Source organism: Salvelinus fontinalis, chromosome 39 (genome assembly GCF_029448725.1).
Source record: "Salvelinus fontinalis isolate EN_2023a chromosome 39, ASM2944872v1, whole genome shotgun sequence".
In the NCBI taxonomy this organism is placed as follows: Eukaryota; Metazoa; Chordata; class Actinopteri; order Salmoniformes; family Salmonidae; genus Salvelinus; species Salvelinus fontinalis.
The window spans coordinates 28,007,926-28,027,272 of NC_074703.1; the positions used below are offsets into that span (position 1 = coordinate 28,007,926).

General features: G+C 48.6%; 1 protein-coding gene across 4 annotated transcripts in view; it reads right to left on the reverse strand.

Moving 5' to 3' along the window:
- cacna1c (calcium channel, voltage-dependent, L type, alpha 1C subunit) overlaps positions 1 to 19,347 on the reverse strand; it is a 546,860-nt gene that overhangs the window by 404,680 nt on the left and 122,833 nt on the right. For all 4 annotated transcript variants that reach the window (XM_055905081.1, XM_055905080.1, XM_055905079.1 and 1 more), the window contains exon 3: positions 17,812 to 17,917. In XM_055905081.1, coding sequence (XP_055761056.1) covers positions 17,812 to 17,917 — 106 coding nt within the window. The remainder of the gene's footprint in view (positions 1 to 17,811; positions 17,918 to 19,347) is intronic.

Sequence of the window (19,347 nt, forward strand, 5' to 3'; positions counted from 1 at the left end):
GTAGTGAAGAACACACAACACTGCCCTCAGGCCCCCTGAGTAACATTATGGTAGTGAAGAACACACAACACTGCCCTCAGGCTCCCTGAGTAACATTATGGCAGAAGGGACCACACAACACTGCCCTCAGGCTCCCTGAGTAACATTATGGTAGAAGGGAACACACAACACTGCCCTCAGGCCCCCTGAGTAACATTATGGTAGTGAAGAACACACAACACTGCCCTCAGGCTCCCTGAGTAACATTATGGTAGAAGGGAACACACAACACTGCCCTCAGGCTCCCTGAGTAACATTATGGTAGTGAAGAACACACAACACTGCCCTCAGGCTCCCTGAGTAACATTATGGTAGTGAAGAACAAAAAACACTGCCCTCAGGCCCCCTGAGTAACATTATGGTAGAAGGGAACACACAACACTGCCCTCAGGCTCCCTGAGTAACATTATGGTAGAAGGGAACACACAACACTGCCCTCAGGCTCCCTGAGTAACATTATGGTAGTGAAGAACACACAACACTGCCCTCAGGCTCCCTGAGTAACATTATGGTAGTGAAGAACACACAACACTGCCCTCAGGCTCCCTGAGTAACATTATGGTAGAAGGGAACACACAACACTACCCTCAGGCTCCCTGAGTAACATTATGGTAGTGAAGAACACACAACACTGCCCTCAGGCTCCCTGAGTAACATTATGTTAGTGAAGAACACACAACACTGCCCTCAGGCTCCCTGAGTAACATTATGGTAGAAGGGAACACACAACACTGTCCTCAGGCTCCCTGAGTAACATTATGTTAGTGACGAACACACAACACTGCCCTCAGGCTCCCTGAGTAACATTATGGTAGTGAAGAACACACAACACTGCCCTCAGGCTCCCTGAGTAACATTATGTTAGTGAAGAACACACAACACTGCCCTCAGGCTCCCTGAGTAACATTATGGTAGAAGAGAACACACAACACTGCCCTCAGGCTCCCTGAGTAACATTATGGTAGAAGGGAACACACAACACTGCCCTCAGGCCCCCTGAGTAACATTATGGTAGTGAAGAACACACAACACTGCCCTCAGGCCCCCTGAGTAACATTATGGTAGTGAAGAACACACAACACTGCCCTCAGGCTCCCTGAGTAACATTATGGTAGTGAAGAACACACAACACTGCCCTCAGGCTCCCTGAGTAACATTATGGTAGTGAAGAACATACAACACTGCCCTCAGGCTCCCTGAGTAACATTATGGTAGTGAAGAACACACAACACTGCCCTCAGGCTCCCTGAGTAACATTATGGTAGAAGGGAACACACAACACTGCCCTCAGGCTCCCTGAGTAACATTATGGTAGTGAAGAACATACAACACTGCCCTCAGGCTCCCTGAGTAACATTATGGTAGAAGAGAACACACAACACTGCCCTCAGGCTCCCTGAGTAACATTATGGTAGAAGGGAACACACAACACTGCCCTCAGGCTCCCTGAGTAACATTATGGTAGTGACGAACACACAACACTGCCCTCAGGCTCCCTGAGTAACATTATGGTAGAAGGGAACACGCAACACTGCCCTCAGGCTCCCTGAGTAACATTATGGTAGTGAAGAACACACAACACTGCCCTCATGCTCCCTGAGTAACATTATGGTAGAAGGGAACACGCAACACTGCCCTCAGGCTCCCTGAGTAACATTATGGTAGAAGGGAACACACAACACTGCCCTCAGGCTCCCTGAGTAACATTATGGTAGAAGGGAACACGCAACACTGCCCTCAGGCCCCCTGAGTAACATTATGGTAGTGAAGAACACACAACACTGCCCTCAGGCTCCCTGAGTAACATTATGGTAGAAGGGAACACGCAACACTGCCCTCAGGCCCCCTGAGTAACATTATGGTAGAAGGGAACACACAACACTGCCCTCAGGCCCCCTGAGTAACATTATGGTAGTGAAGAACACACAACACTGCCCTCAGGCTCCCTGAGTTACATTATGGTAGTGAAGAACACACAACACTGCCCTCAGGCTCCCTGAGTAACATTATGGTAGTGAAGAACACACAACACTGCCCTCAGGCTCCCTGAGTAACATTATGGTAGTGAAGAACACACAACACTGCCCTCAGGCTCCCTGAGTAACATTATGGTAGAAGGGAACACACAACACTGCCCTCAGGCCCCCTGAGTAACATTATGGTAGTGAAGAACACACAACACTGCCCTCAGGCTCCCTGAGTAACATTATGGTAGAAGGGAACACGCAACACTGCCCTCAGGCTCCCTGAGTAACATTATGGTAGTGAAGAACACACAACACTGCCCTCAGGCCCCCTGAGTAACATTATGGTAGAAGGGAACACACAACACTGCCCTCAGGCTCCCTGAGTAACATTATGGTAGTGAAGAACACACAACACTGCCCTCAGGCCCCCTGAGTAACATTATGGTAGAAGGGAACACACAACACTGCCCTCAGGCTCCCTGAGTAACATTATGGCAGTGAAGAACACACAACACTGCCCTCAGGCTCCCTGAGTAACATTATGGTAGTGAAGAACACACAACACTGCCCTCAGGCCCCCTGAGTAACATTATGGTAGAAGGGAACACACAACACTGCCCTCAGGCTCCCTGAGTAACATTATGGCAGTGAAGAACACACAACACTGCCCTCAGGCTCCCTGAGTAACATTATGGTAGTGAAGAACACACAACACTGCCCTCAGGCTCACTGAGTAACATTATGGTAGTGACGAACACACAACACTGCCCTCAGGCTCCCTGAGTAACATTATGGTAGTGAAGAACACACAACACTGCCCTCAGGCCCCCTGAGTAACATTATGGTAGAAGGGAACACACAACACTGCCCTCAGGCTCCCTGAGTAACATTATGGTAGTGAAGAACACACAACACTGCCCTCAGGCTCCCTGAGTAACATTATGGTAGTGACGAACACACAACACTGCCCTCAGGCTCCCTGAGTAACATTATGGTAGTGAAGAACACACAACACTGCCCTCAGGCCCCCTGAGTAACATTATGGTAGAAGGGAACACACAACACTGCCCTCAGGCCCCCTGAGTAACATTATGGTAGTGAAGAACACACAATACTGCCCTCAGGCTCCCTGAGTAACATTATGGTAGTGAAGAACACACAACACTGCCCTCAGGCTCCCTGAGTAACATTATGGTAGAAGGGAACACACAACACTGCCCTCAGGCTCCCTGAGTAACATTATGGTAGAAGGGAACACACAACACTGCCCTCAGGCTCCCTGAGTAACATTATGGTAGTGAAGAACACACAACACTGCCCTCAGGCTCCCTGAGTAACATTATGGTAGAAGGGAACACACAACACTGCCCTCAGGCTCCCTGAGTAACATTATGGTAGAAGGGAACACACAACACTGCCCTCAGGCTCCCTGAGTAACATTATGGTAGAAGGGAACACACAACACTGCCCTCAGGCTCCCTGAGTAACATTATGGTAGTGAAGAACACACAACACTGCCCTCAGGCCCCCTGAGTAACATTATGGTAGTGAAGAACACACAACACTGCCCTCAGGCCCCCTGAGTAACATTATGGTAGAAGGGAACACACAACACTGCCCTCAGGCTCCCTGAGTAACATTATGGTAGTGAAGAACACACAACACTGCCCTCAGGCTCCCTGAGTAACATTATGGTAGTGAAGAACACACAACACTGCCCTCAGGCTCCCTGAGTAACATTATGGTAGAAGGGAACACACAACACTACCCTCAGGCTCCCTGAGTAACATTATGGTAGTGAAGAACACACAACACTGCCCTCAGGCTCCCTGAGTAACATTATGTTAGTGAAGAACACACAACACTGCCCTCAGGCTCCCTGAGTAACATTATGGTAGAAGGGAACACACAACACTGTCCTCAGGCTCCCTGAGTAACATTATGTTAGTGACGAACACACAACACTGCCCTCAGGCTCCCTGAGTAACATTATGGTAGTGAAGAACACACAACACTGCCCTCAGGCTCCCTGAGTAACATTATGTTAGTGAAGAACACACAACACTGCCCTCAGGCTCCCTGAGTAACATTATGGTAGAAGAGAACACACAACACTGCCCTCAGGCTCCCTGAGTAACATTATGGTAGAAGGGAACACACAACACTGCCCTCAGGCCCCCTGAGTAACATTATGGTAGTGAAGAACACACAACACTGCCCTCAGGCCCCCTGAGTAACATTATGGTAGTGAAGAACACACAACACTGCCCTCAGGCTCCCTGAGTAACATTATGGTAGTGAAGAACACACAACACTGCCCTCAGGCTCCCTGAGTAACATTATGGTAGTGAAGAACATACAACACTGCCCTCAGGCTCCCTGAGTAACATTATGGTAGTGAAGAACACACAACACTGCCCTCAGGCTCCCTGAGTAACATTATGGTAGAAGGGAACACACAACACTGCCCTCAGGCTCCCTGAGTAACATTATGGTAGTGAAGAACATACAACACTGCCCTCAGGCTCCCTGAGTAACATTATGGTAGAAGAGAACACACAACACTGCCCTCAGGCTCCCTGAGTAACATTATGGTAGAAGGGAACACACAACACTGCCCTCAGGCTCCCTGAGTAACATTATGGTAGTGACGAACACACAACACTGCCCTCAGGCTCCCTGAGTAACATTATGGTAGAAGGGAACACGCAACACTGCCCTCAGGCTCCCTGAGTAACATTATGGTAGTGAAGAACACACAACACTGCCCTCATGCTCCCTGAGTAACATTATGGTAGAAGGGAACACGCAACACTGCCCTCAGGCTCCCTGAGTAACATTATGGTAGAAGGGAACACACAACACTGCCCTCAGGCTCCCTGAGTAACATTATGGTAGAAGGGAACACGCAACACTGCCCTCAGGCCCCCTGAGTAACATTATGGTAGTGAAGAACACACAACACTGCCCTCAGGCTCCCTGAGTAACATTATGGTAGAAGGGAACACGCAACACTGCCCTCAGGCCCCCTGAGTAACATTATGGTAGAAGGGAACACACAACACTGCCCTCAGGCCCCCTGAGTAACATTATGGTAGTGAAGAACACACAACACTGCCCTCAGGCTCCCTGAGTTACATTATGGTAGTGAAGAACACACAACACTGCCCTCAGGCTCCCTGAGTAACATTATGGTAGTGAAGAACACACAACACTGCCCTCAGGCTCCCTGAGTAACATTATGGTAGTGAAGAACACACAACACTGCCCTCAGGCTCCCTGAGTAACATTATGGTAGAAGGGAACACACAACACTGCCCTCAGGCCCCCTGAGTAACATTATGGTAGTGAAGAACACACAACACTGCCCTCAGGCTCCCTGAGTAACATTATGGTAGAAGGGAACACGCAACACTGCCCTCAGGCTCCCTGAGTAACATTATGGTAGTGAAGAACACACAACACTGCCCTCAGGCCCCCTGAGTAACATTATGGTAGAAGGGAACACACAACACTGCCCTCAGGCTCCCTGAGTAACATTATGGTAGTGAAGAACACACAACACTGCCCTCAGGCCCCCTGAGTAACATTATGGTAGAAGGGAACACACAACACTGCCCTCAGGCTCCCTGAGTAACATTATGGCAGTGAAGAACACACAACACTGCCCTCAGGCTCCCTGAGTAACATTATGGTAGTGAAGAACACACAACACTGCCCTCAGGCCCCCTGAGTAACATTATGGTAGAAGGGAACACACAACACTGCCCTCAGGCTCCCTGAGTAACATTATGGCAGTGAAGAACACACAACACTGCCCTCAGGCTCCCTGAGTAACATTATGGTAGTGAAGAACACACAACACTGCCCTCAGGCTCACTGAGTAACATTATGGTAGTGACGAACACACAACACTGCCCTCAGGCTCCCTGAGTAACATTATGGTAGTGAAGAACACACAACACTGCCCTCAGGCCCCCTGAGTAACATTATGGTAGAAGGGAACACACAACACTGCCCTCAGGCTCCCTGAGTAACATTATGGTAGTGAAGAACACACAACACTGCCCTCAGGCTCCCTGAGTAACATTATGGTAGTGACGAACACACAACACTGCCCTCAGGCTCCCTGAGTAACATTATGGTAGTGAAGAACACACAACACTGCCCTCAGGCCCCCTGAGTAACATTATGGTAGAAGGGAACACACAACACTGCCCTCAGGCCCCCTGAGTAACATTATGGTAGTGAAGAACACACAATACTGCCCTCAGGCTCCCTGAGTAACATTATGGTAGTGAAGAACACACAACACTGCCCTCAGGCTCCCTGAGTAACATTATGGTAGAAGGGAACACACAACACTGCCCTCAGGCTCCCTGAGTAACATTATGGTAGAAGGGAACACACAACACTGCCCTCAGGCTCCCTGAGTAACATTATGGTAGTGAAGAACACACAACACTGCCCTCAGGCTCCCTGAGTAACATTATGGTAGAAGGGAACACACAACACTGCCCTCAGGCTCCCTGAGTAACATTATGGTAGAAGGGAACACACAACACTGCCCTCAGGCTCCCTGAGTAACATTATGGTAGAAGGGAACACACAACACTGCCCTCAGGCTCCCTGAGTAACATTATGGTAGTGAAGAACACACAACACTGCCCTCAGGCCCCCTGAGTAACATTATGGTAGTGAAGAACACACAACACTGCCCTCAGGCCCCCTGAGTAACATTATGGTAGAAGGGAACACACAACACTGCCCTCAGGCTCCCTGAGTAACATTATGGTAGTGAAGAACACACAACACTGCCCTCAGGCCCCCTGAGTAACATTATGGTAGTGAAGAACACACAACACTGTCCTCAGGCTCCCTGAGTAACATTATGGTAGTGAAGAACACACAACACTGCCCTCAGGCCCCCTGAGTAACATTATGGTAGTGAAGAACACACAACACTGCCCTCAGGCTCCCTGAGTAACATTATGGTAGAAGGGAACACACAACACTGCCCTCAGGCCCCCTGAGTAACATTATGGTAGTGAAGAACACACAACACTGCCCTCAGGCCCCCTGAGTAACATTATGGTAGTGAAGAACATAGTCAACAAAACCTGCTTGGTTCCAACAATATACACCGGACGTACAGTTTGTATGTTAGAGTAATTCACTGGCTGTATACAAGCTCAGTTGAAACAGGCTGTACAGGGACATTGAAGGAACATTGTCTCTCTCACACAGCAAGGCCGTGCCATCTCATCACAGAAGCTATGCAGCGTGCATGTTGACAAGCATCAGAGAATTAAACCCATTCTGAAAGGACCACTACAGTAGCACAGAGTAGTGTGAGTGTGATTAAATATTCATCTACCAAAGTGGATTTTCCTCCCTCAGCAGCAAAGCAGGAATAAAGTACAGATCCCTCTCCTACTCACCTCCCCTCTCCCCCTGTACACTCCTCCCCTCACCTCCCCTACTCCCCTCCCCTCTCCTCCTGTACTCTCCTCCTCTCCTACTCCCCTCCCCTCTCCTCCTGTACTCACCTCCCCTCTCCTCTCCTACTCCCCTCCCCTCTCCCCCTGTACACTCTCCCCTCACCTCCCCTCTCCTCTCCTACTCCCCTCCCCTCTCCCCCTGTACACTCTCCCCTCACCTCCCCTCTCCTCTCCTACTCCCCTCCCCTCTCCCCCTGTACACTCTCCCCTCACCTCCCCTCTCCTCTCCTACTCCCCTCCCCTCTCCCCCTGTACACTCCTCCCCTCACCTCCCCTCTCCTCTCCTACTCCCCTCCCCTCTCCCCCTGTACACTCCTCCCCTCAACTCCCCTCCCCTCTCCCCCTGTACACTCTCCCCTCACCTCCCCTCTCCTCCCATACTCCCCTCCCCTCTCCCCCTGTACACTCCTCCCCTCACCTCCCCTCTCCTCTCCTACTCCCCTCCCCTCTCCTCCTTTACTCTCCTCCTCTCCTACTCTCCTCCCCTCACCTCCTGTACACTCCTCCCCTCACCTCCCCTCACCTCTCCTACTCCCCTCCCCTCTCCTCCTGTACACTCCTCCCCTCACCTCCTCTACTCCCCTCCCCTCTCCTCCTGTACCTCCTCCCCTCACCTCCCCTACTCCCCTCCCCTCTCCTCCTGTACTCTCCTCCTCTCCTCTCCTTTCCTCCTGTACACTCATCCCCTCACATCCCCTCTCCTCCTGTACTCTCCTCCTCCCCTCCCCTCTCCTCCTGTACTAGTCTCCCCTCACCTCCCCTCTCCTCCTCTACTCTCCTCCCCTCTCCTCTCCTACTCCCCTCCCCTCTCCTCCTGTACTCTCCTCCTCTCCTCTCCTTTCCTCCTGTACACTCCTCTCCTCACCTCCCCTCTCCTCCTGTACTCTCCTCCTCTCCTACTCCCCTCCCCTCTCCTCCTGTACTAGCCTCCCCTCACCTCCCCTCTCCTCCTCTACTCTCCTCCACTCCCCTCTCCTCTGCTCACCTCCCCTCTCCTCCTCTACTCTCCTCCACTCCCCTCTCCTCTGCTCACCCCCCCTCTCCTCCTCTACTCTCCTCCCCTCCCCTCTCCTCTGCTCTCCTCCCCTCTCCTCTCCTCCTCTCTCTTCCTCCCCTCTCCTCTCCTCCTCTACTCTCCTCCCCTCCCCTCTCCTCTCTCTTCCTCCCCTCTCCTCTCCTCCTCTCTCTTCCTCCCCTCTCCTCTCCTCCTCTCCTCTCCTATTCAAAAGTCACTACATTCTTTTCCCTGAGAGTGAGGGAGAGAGGTAGAGAGAGGAAGAGAGAGGGAGGGAGGTAGAGAGAGAGGGAGAGAGAGAGAGGAAGAGAGAGGGAGGGAGGTAGAGAGAGAGGGAGAGCGAGAGAGGGAGGGACGAGGAGACAATGTATCAGGATGAGAGCAGCCTTTCTGATGTCCAATTGTTTTTCTCTCTCTCCATCTTCCATCCTCTTTCTCTTCCGCTCCTACTCTCCAGTCTCTCCAGTCTCCTCAGTCTCGCCAGTCTCCCCATTCTCTCCAGTCACCCCAGTCTCCCCAGTATCCCCAGTCCCTTCAGTCTCTCCAGTCTCGCCAGTCTCCCCATTCTCTCCAGTCACCCCAGTCTCCCCAGTATCCCCAGTCCCTTCAGTCTCTCCAGTCTCCCCAGTCTCTCCAGTCTCCCCAGCCTCCCCAGTCTCTGCAGTCTCTCCAGTCTCTCCAGTCTCCCCAGTCTCTCCAGTCTCCTCAGTCTCCCCAGTATCCCCAGTCCCTTAAGTCTCTCCAGTCTCGCCAGTCTCTCCAGTCTCTCCACCCTCCCCAGTCTCTCCAGTCTCCCCAGCCTCCCCAGTCTCTCCAGTCTCTCAAGCATCCCCAGCCTCCCCAGTCTCTCCAGTCTCTCAAGCATCCCCAGCCTCCCCAGTCTCTCCAGTCTCTCAAGCCTCCCCAGCCTCTCTAGCCTCCCCAGTCTCAAGTCTCTACAGTCTCCCCAGCCTCCCCAGTCTTTCCAGCCTCCCCAGCCTCTCCAGCCTCCCCAGTCTCTCCAGTCTATCTAGCCTCCCCAGTCTCAAGTCTCTACAGTCTCTCCAGCCTCCCCAGTCTCTCCAGCCTCCCCAGTCTCTCCAGCCTCCCCAGTCTCTCCTGCCTCCCCAGTCTCTCCAGCCTCCCCAGCCTCTCCAGCCTCCCCAGTCTCTCCAATCTCCCAAGTCTCTCCAGCCTCTCCAGCCTCCCCAGCCTCCCCAGTCTCTCCAACCTCCCCAGCCTCTCCAATCTCCCCAGTCTCTCCAGTCTCTCCAGCCTCCCCAGCCTCTCCAGCCTCCCCAGTCTCCCCAGCCTCTCCAGCCTCCCCAGCCTCCCCAGCCTCACCAGTCTCCCCAGCCTCTCCAGCCTCCCCAGCCTCCCAAGTCTCCCCTCTGTAACCACTGCTGTCCTGCTGGCACTTTGTTCCCCCTCCACATGCGTGTTGTGAAGTGTAGTGTAATGTGGACATGGAACATGATGGTAGACTGAGCAGACTGCAGCAGATCGTGGTCAGGTTGTCTCTCTGGTATTCATAGTGTGTCCTGTGGTTGTCAGGTAGTACGCCGGAGAGAGAGAGAGAGAGAGAGAGAGAGAGAGAGAGAGAGAGAGAGAGAGAGAGAGAGAGAGAGAGAGAGAGAGAGAGAGAGAGAGAGAGAGAGAGAGAGAGAGAGAGAGAGAGAGAGAGAGATCACAGCCAAGAATAGATGATATTTTCTGCCCATAGGTTGTGCTTTTTCAAAGCCAGGAACAATTAGCTAGCCACACTCTATGCAGTCACAGAGAGAGAGAGAGAGAGAGAGAGAGAGACAAAGAGAGAGAGAGAGAGAGAGAGAGAGACAAAGAGAGAGAGCGAGAGAGAGAGAGAGAGAGAGAGAGAGAGAGAGAGAGAGAGAGAGAGAGAGAGAGAGAGAGAGAGAGAGAGAGAGAGATCTAATTGATGACTTGCTCTGCTGTCTGACACCAATCCACCCCTACTAAAGTCCTTGAAGGCTGATCCCCTGGATTGGTAGTATAGTGTAGCAGTCTGTCTGTCTGTCTGTCTGTCTGTCTGTCTGTCTGTCTGTCTGTGTTTGTAAAGCTGGAGATGGGAGAAGACAGAATGTACTACAGTTGAGACACCAACCAGGCTGCAGCCACAAATAATACAAATCATACATTATTTCCTCACAGGTTGACCAGCAACCAGGGACAATTAGCTAGCCACACAGAGGTATCACACAATACAACTGCACTTTATGCATTCACAGACTACACTGAGATATTATTGTATATATATAGAGAGAGAGAGAGAGAGAGAGAGAGATAGAGAGACAGAGAGATAGAGAGTCAGAGAGAGAGAGAGATAGAGAGACAGAGAGAGAGAGAGAGAGATAGAGAGACAGAGAGATAGAGAGTCAGAGAGAGAGAGAGATAGAGAGACAGAGAGAGAGAGAGAGAGAGAGAGAGAGAGAGAGAGAGAGAGAGAGAGAGAGAGAGAGAGAGAGAGAGAGAGAGAGAGGAGAAATAGGGAGATGGTGAGTCCATGTCAATCTCCAGCTCTGACAGACAGACATACAAACAGACAGACAGACAGACATCGAAAAAAACAGGCAGACAGATATACAAACAGACAGTCAGACAGGCAGACAGGCAGGCAGACAGACAGACAGACAGACAGACAGACAGAAAAAACAGACAGACAGAAAAAACAGACAGGCAGGCAGACATGCTTTATCTTGCCTCAGAGGATTAGTGTCCAACAGCTCTAATGTAGACGGATAACAGCCACCTGACAGACTTTATAAGACGTTTTAAAAGAATAAACTACATGTTGCATTTTCTGGTGTGCAGTAAAATTCTCAGCAACAACGGAATGATCAAATTAAGATCCTATATCTGTAGATATGTCACCTTCTCCTGGCTAGTAGTTCTACATTAACCTGTTTGGGCTGCAGGGGCAGTATTGAGTAGCCGGATAAAAGGTGCCCATTTCAAACGGCCTCGTACTCAATTCTTGCTCGTACAATATGCATATTATTATTACTATTGGATAGAAAACACTCTCTAGTTTCTAAAACCATTTGAATTATATCTGTGAGTAAAACAAAACTCCTTTTGCAGCAAACTTCCTGACAGGAAGTGGAAAATCTATAATCGATGCTCTCTTCTAGGGGCTGCCTATTAAAGTCCTTGATATTTATTCGTTTAGATGCACTTCATACGTCTTCCACTAGATGTCGACAAGGAGTGAGAGAAGAAATGAAGTGTGTAACTTGATCTGGGCTCGTATAATAGCTCTTTGTATGACGTGTCACCAGTTTCCTGTTTTCTGGAGAGCGCGTCAAGGGACCTGGATTTGCCTTCTGATAAGCTGTCGTTATGGACGACTAATATCTCCGGCTTTGATTTTATTTGATACATGTAACAATATCATCGTAAAGTATGTTTTTTCAATATAGTTTAATCAGATTAGTGAAATTTTTTCGGGAGTTTTGCCGTGTTCCGTTCTCTTCCGTTTGTTGACATGGAGAGATTCGCGCCACTTGGCAAGTGTGCTTGCTAAATCGAGAGGGAAAGAGGCCGTTCTAAATCCAAACAACGATTGTTCCCGACAAAGGACCCCTTGTACAACATTCTGATGAAAGATCCGCAAAAGTAGGACCCATTTTATGATGCTATTTCATATATCTGTCGAACATGTTGTGCTAGTCGTTTGCGCCCAGCTTTTGGGTACTCTCTCGCTATACCTAAGCTGGATGTCGTAATGAAGTTATTTTTAGAATTCTAACACGGCGATTGCATTAAGAACTAGTGTATCTATCATTTCCTATACAACATGTATTTTTTACTTATGTTTATGAATAGCTATTTGGTCAGAATATGTGTGTCAGAAAAAGTGTCAGAAAAATATCCGGACGTTGTGGGAAAAAGATGCTACACAAGTTAGCACAATGTATAACCACTGATTTCAGCTCTAAATATGCACATTTTCGAACAAAACATAAGTGTATGTATAACCTGATGTTATAGGACTGTCATCTGATGAAGCTTATCAAGGTTAGTCAAAAATTATATATCTTTTGCTGGTTTGTTACGATCGCTAACTTTTGCTGCTGGTAAATGGCTTGTGTTTCTGGCTATTGTGGTAAGCCAATATAACGCTATATTGTGTTTTCGCTGTAAAACACTTAAGAAATCGGAAATTTTGGCTGGAATCACAAGATGCCTGCCTTTCATTTGCTGTACACTATGTATTTTTCAGAAATGTTTTATGATGAGTATTTAGGTATTTGACGTTGGTGTCTGTAATTATTCTGTCTGCTTTCGGTGCAATTTCTGATTGTAGCTGCAATGTAAACTATGATTTATACCTGAAGTATGCACATTTTTCGAACAAAACATAGATTTATTGAATAACATGTCATAAGACTGTCATCTGATGAAGTTGTTTGTTGGTTAGTTTGGTTGGTTCTTGGTTAGTTAGGTTGGCTTTGTGCATGCTACCTGTGCTGTGAAAAATGTCAGTCCTTTTTTGTATTTGGTGGTGAGCTAACATAAATATACGTGCAGTTTTCGCTGTAAAACATTTAAAAAATCGGACATGTTGGCTGGATTCACAAGATGTGTACCTTTCATTTGCTGTATTGGACTTGTTATTGAGTGAAAGTTAGATATTTCAAAAAAATATATTTAGAATTTCGCGCCCTGCACTTGAAGTGGCTGTTGTCATATTGTGGCCGGCCTCGGGCTTGCAGCCAGAAGAAGTTAACTATTCTCCTGGCTAGTAGTTCTACATTAACCAGTCTCCTGGCTAGTAGTTCTACATTAACCATTCTCCTGGCTACTAGTTCTCCATTAACCATTCTCCTGGCTAGTAGTTCTCCATTAACCATTCTCCTGGCTAGTAGTTCTCCATTAACCATTCTCCTGGTTAGTAGTTCTACATTTACCATTCTCCTGGCTAGTAGTTCTACATTTACCATTCTCCTGGCTAGTAGTTCTCCATTAACCATTCTCCTGGTTAGTAGTTCTACATTAACCATTCTCCTGGCTAGTAGTTCTCCATTAACCATTCTCCTGGCTAGTAGTTCTACATTAACCAGTCTCCTGGCTAGTAGTTCTACACTAACCATTCTCCTGGCTAGTAGTTCTACACTAACCATTCTCCTGGCTAGTAGTTCTACATTAACCAGTCTCCTGGCTAGTAGTTCTACATTAACCAGTCTCCTGGCTAGTAGTTTTACATTAACCATTCTCCTGGCTAGTAGTTCTACATTAACCATTCTCCTGGATAGTAGTTCTACATTAACCATTCTCCTGGATAGTAGTTCTACATTAACCATTCTCCTGGCTAGTAGTTCTACATTAACCATTCTCCTGGCTACTAGTTCTACATTAACCATTCTCCTGGATAGTAGTTCTACATTAACCATTCTCCTGGCTACTAGTTCTACATTAACCATTCTCCTGGATAGTAGTTCTACATTAACCATTCTCCTGGCTACTAGTTCTACATTAACCATTCTCCTGGATAGTAGTTCTACATTAACCATTCTCCTGGCTAGTAGTTCTACATTAACCATTCTCCTGGATAGTAGTTCTACATTAACCATTCTCCTGGAAAGTAGTTCTACATTAACCATTCTCCTGGATAGTAGTTCTACATTAACCATTCTCCTGGCTAGTAGTTATACATTAACCATTCTCCTGGCTAGTAGTTCTACATTTACCATTCCCTTGGTTAGTAGTTCTAGATGAACCATTCTCCTGGTGATCCAACTGGTCCTTATGGATGATACTGACAAGCACGTCTTACCAAGAACCATTTTCATGTGTAACTAATGAAGATAAATAGTATGGATATGTGGTATGTTTTAAATACAACCTGTCTGAATCACCATGGGTATAAATGTCCCCATGGTCCAACAAAACATGACCTGTCTGTCTCCATCACACAGCATCCATCAAAACATATCAAGTAATTCAATGTCACTGCACCGGTGGCGATCCATATTAGTTTCACAGAGCCAGCAGTTACAGTCTCAACCACACACAGTAACATACAGGAGGACCAGGTCACCACACAGCCAGCAGTTACAGTCTCAACCACACACAGTAACATACAGGAGGACCAGGTCACCGCACAGCCAGCAGTTACAGTCTGAACCACACACAGTAACATACAGGAGGACCAGGTCACCACACAGCCAGCAGTTACAGTCTCAACCACACACAGTAACATACAGGAGGACCAGGTCACCACACAGCCAGCAGTTACAGTCTGAACCACACACAGTAACATACAGGAGGACCAGGTCACCACACAGCCAGCAGTTACAGTCTCAACCACACACAGTAACATACAGGAGGACCAGGTCACCACACAGCCAGCAGTTACAGTCTCAACCACACACAGTAACATACAGGAGGACCAGGTCACCACACAGCCAGCAGTTACAGTCTGAACCACACACAGTAACATACAGGAGGACCAGGTCACCACACAGCCAGCAGTTACAGTCTCAACCACACACAGTAACATACAGGAGGACCAGGTCACCACACAGCCAGCAGTTACAGTCTCAACCACACACAGTAACATACAGGAGGACCAGGTCACCACACAGCCAGCAGTTACAGTCTCAACCACAGTAACGTACAGGAGGACCAGGTCACCACACAGCCAGCAGTTACAGTCTCAACCACACACAGTAACATACAGGAGGACCAGGTCACCACACAGCCAGCAGTTACAGTCTCAACCACAGTAACGTACAGGAGGACCAGGTCACCACACAGCCAGCAGTTACAGTCTGAACCACACACAGTAACATACAGGAGGACCAGGTCACCACACAGCCAGCAGTTACAGTCTCAACCACACACAGTAACATACAGGAGGACCAGGTCACCACACAGCCAGCAGTTACAGTCTCAACCACACACAGTAACATACAGGAGGACCAGGTCACCACACAGCCAGCAGTTACAGTCTGAACCACACACAGTAACATACAGGAGGACCAGGTCACCACACAGCCAGCAGTTACAGTCTGAACCACACACAGAAACTTACAGGAGGACCAGGTCACCACACAGCCAGCAGTTACAGTCTCAACCACACACAGTAACATACAGGAGGACCAGGTCACCACACAGCCAGCAGTTACAGTCTCAACCACACACAGTAACGTACAGGAGGACCAGGTCACCACACAGCCAGCAGTTACAGTCTGAACCACACACAGTAACTTACAGGAGGACCAGGTCACCGCACAGCCAGCAGTTACAGTCTCAACCACAGTAACGTACAGGAGGACCAGGTCACCACACAGCCAGCAGTTACAGTCTGAACCACACACAGTAACGTACAGGAGGACCAGGTCACCACACAGCCAGCAGTTACAGTCTCAACCACAGTAACGTACAGGAGGACCAGGTCACCACACAGCCAGCAGTTACAGTCTCAACCACAGTAACGTACAGGAGGACCAGGTCACCGTACAGCCAGCAGTTACAGTTTCAACCACACACAGTAACGTACAGGAGGACCAGGTCACCACACAGCCAGCAGTTACAGTCTCAACCACACACAGTAACATACAGGAGGACCAGGTCACCACACAGCCAGCAGTTACAGTCTCAACCACAGTAACATACAGGAGGACCAGGTCACCACACAGCCAGCAGTTACAGTCTCAACCACACACAGTAACATACAGGAGGACCAGGTCACCACACAGCCAGCAGTTACAGTCTCAACCACACACAGTAACATACAGGAGGACCAGGTCACCACACAGCCAGCAGTTACAGTCTGAACCACACACAGTAACGTACAGGAGGACCAGGTCACCACACAGCCAGCTGGACGACACTGGGCCAATTGTGCTCCGCCCTTTGAGACTCCCAATCACGGCCGGATGTGATACAGCCTGGATTCGAACCAGGGACTACAGTGAGATACAGTGTCTTAGACCGCTGCACCACTCGGAAGCCCCACATTCCCTCCATTCACTCTACACAAACACTGTGTACACGCTCAAACCCCATTTACATGCTCAAACCCCATTTACACGCTCAAACCCCATTTACATGCTCAAACCCCATTTACACGCTCAAACACCGTGTACATGCTCAAACCCCATTTACACGCTCAAACACCGTGTACATGCTCAAACCCCATTTACACGCTCAAACACCATTTACACCCTCAAACCCCATGTACACGCTCAAACCCCATGTACACGCTCAAACCCCATTTACACGCTCAAACCCCATGTACACGCTCAAACCCCATTTACACGCTCAAACACCATGTACACGCTCAAACCCTATTTACACGCTCAAACACCATTTACACCCTCAAACCCCATTTACACGCTCAAACACAATTTACACGCTCAAACCCCATTTACACGCTCAAACCCCATTTACACGCTCAAACCCCATGTACACGCTCAAACCCCATTTACACGCTCAAACACCATGTACACGCTCAAACCCTATTTACACGCTCAAACACCATTTACACCCTCAAACCCCATTTACACGCTCAAACCCCATGTACACGCTCAAACCCCATTTACATGCTCAAACCCCATTTACACGCTCAAACCCCATGTACACGCTCAAACCCCATTTACACGCTCAAACACCATGTACACGCTCAAACCCTATTTACACGCTCAAACACCATTTACACCCTCAAACCCCATTTACACGCTCAAACACAATTTACACGCTCAAACCCCATTTACATGCTCAAACCCCATGTACACGCTCAAACCCCAACACATACAGCATGTACACGCTCAAACACCAACACATACAGCATGTACACGCTCAAACCCCAACACATACAGCATGTACAGGCTCAAACCCCAACACATACACCATGTACCGGCTCAAACCCCAACACATACACCATGTACACGCTCAAACCCCAACACATACAGCATGTACAGGCTCAAACCCCAACACATACAGCATGTACAGGCTCAAACCCCAACACATACAGCATGTACCGGCTCAAACCCCAACACATACAGCATGTACAGGCTCAAACCCCAACACATACAGCATGTACACGCTCAAACCCCAACACATACAGCATGTACCATACAGAAGTCCCAAGTCAACGTATTAGCTGCAGGTGACATTCCCTGTTGTCACCAAACCACAAAATGGAGGATGGTGATACAGGCATCACGACAACCCCCCCCCCCCCCCCCCCCACACACACACAGCCACCTGGTACCTACAGTCAAACAGAGCGTAATAACCATAGCAACATGACATAAGAGCCTGTGTCAGGTCAGGCGTGACTTACCAGGTTTGAGTTGGTGGCGTTGGAGTCGTCCTCTGGGAAGGGGATGTAGACAGCTAAGGCCACGCAGTTCGCAAATATAGTCATCAAAATGATAATTTCAAACGGTCTGGAAGAGCTGGAGTTAAGGAAGGAAGCTGGAGATCAGATGACAGAGAAGAATGCATCCATAATGGCACCCTATTCCCTATATAGTGCCCTACTATTCCCTATATAGTGTCCTACTATTCCCTATATAGTGCCCTACTATTCCCTATATAGTGACCTACTGTTCCCTATATAGTGTCCTACTATTCCCTATAAACTGCCCTACTATTCCCTATATAGTGACCTACTATTCCCTATATAGTGTCCTACTATTCCCTATATAGTGCCCTACTATTCCCTATATAGTGCCCTACTATTCCCTATATAGTGTCCTACTATTTCCTATATAGTGCCCTACTATTCCCTATATAGTGACCTACTATTCCCTATATAGTGTCCTACTATTCCCTATATAGTGCCCTACTATTCCCTATATAGTGCCCTGCTATTCCCTATATAGTGTCCTACTATTCCCTATATAGTGCCCTACTATTCCCTATATAGTGACCTACTGTTCCCTATATAGAGTCCTACTATTCCCTATATAGTGCCCTACTATTCCCTATATAGTGACCTACTATTCCCTATATAGTGTCCTACTATTCCCTATATAGTGCCCTACTATTCCCTATATAGTGTCCTACTATTCCCTATATAGTGCCCTACTGTTCCTTATATAGTGCCCTACTTTTGGAAGACAAGAGAACAGACGGAGAACATCGAGTGACAATAACTAAAACATAAATGTTTTAACATCTGTGACACGTAAACACGACCTTGTGACCTCTTAATGGAGTGTGTGTTCGGGGTGTGTGTGTGTGTCCCACTCTCTGTCTCTGGGCTTGTCCTAATATGGAGGTTGTTACACGGGTCAGTCGCGTGGACGACAGAAAACAGAGGGGAGGGAGAACCAAGAGGGAACCAAGAGGGAACCAAGCAGGAACCAAGAGAAACAGAGGGGAGGGAGAACCAAGAGGGAACCAAGAGAAACAGGTGAGGGAGAACCAAGAGGGAACCAAGAGGGAACCAAGCAGGAACCAAGAGAAACAGATTATCATTTTATTTGGGACGGTGCTTGAGAAGGAACCTCGTTAGTTTTGATATCTCTCTCTCTCTCTCTCTCTCTCTCTCTCTCTCTCTCTCTCTCTCTCTCTCTCTCTCTCTCTCTCTCTCTCTCTCTCTCTCTCTCTCTCTCTCTCTCTGTCTCTCTCTCTCTCTGTCTCTCTCGCTCTCTCTGTCTCTCTCTCTCTCTCTCTCTCTGTCTCTGTCTCTCTCTCTCTCTCTCTCTCTCTCTCTCTCTCTCTCTCTGTCTCTCTCTCTCTTTCTCTCTCTCTCTCTTTCTCTCTCTCTCTGTCTCTCTCTCTCTCTGTCTCTCTCTCTCTCTCTGGCCAGGGGGACGTAGTGTCAGTTTGTCTGGCCAGAAGGACGTAGTGTCAGTTTGTCTGGCCAGAA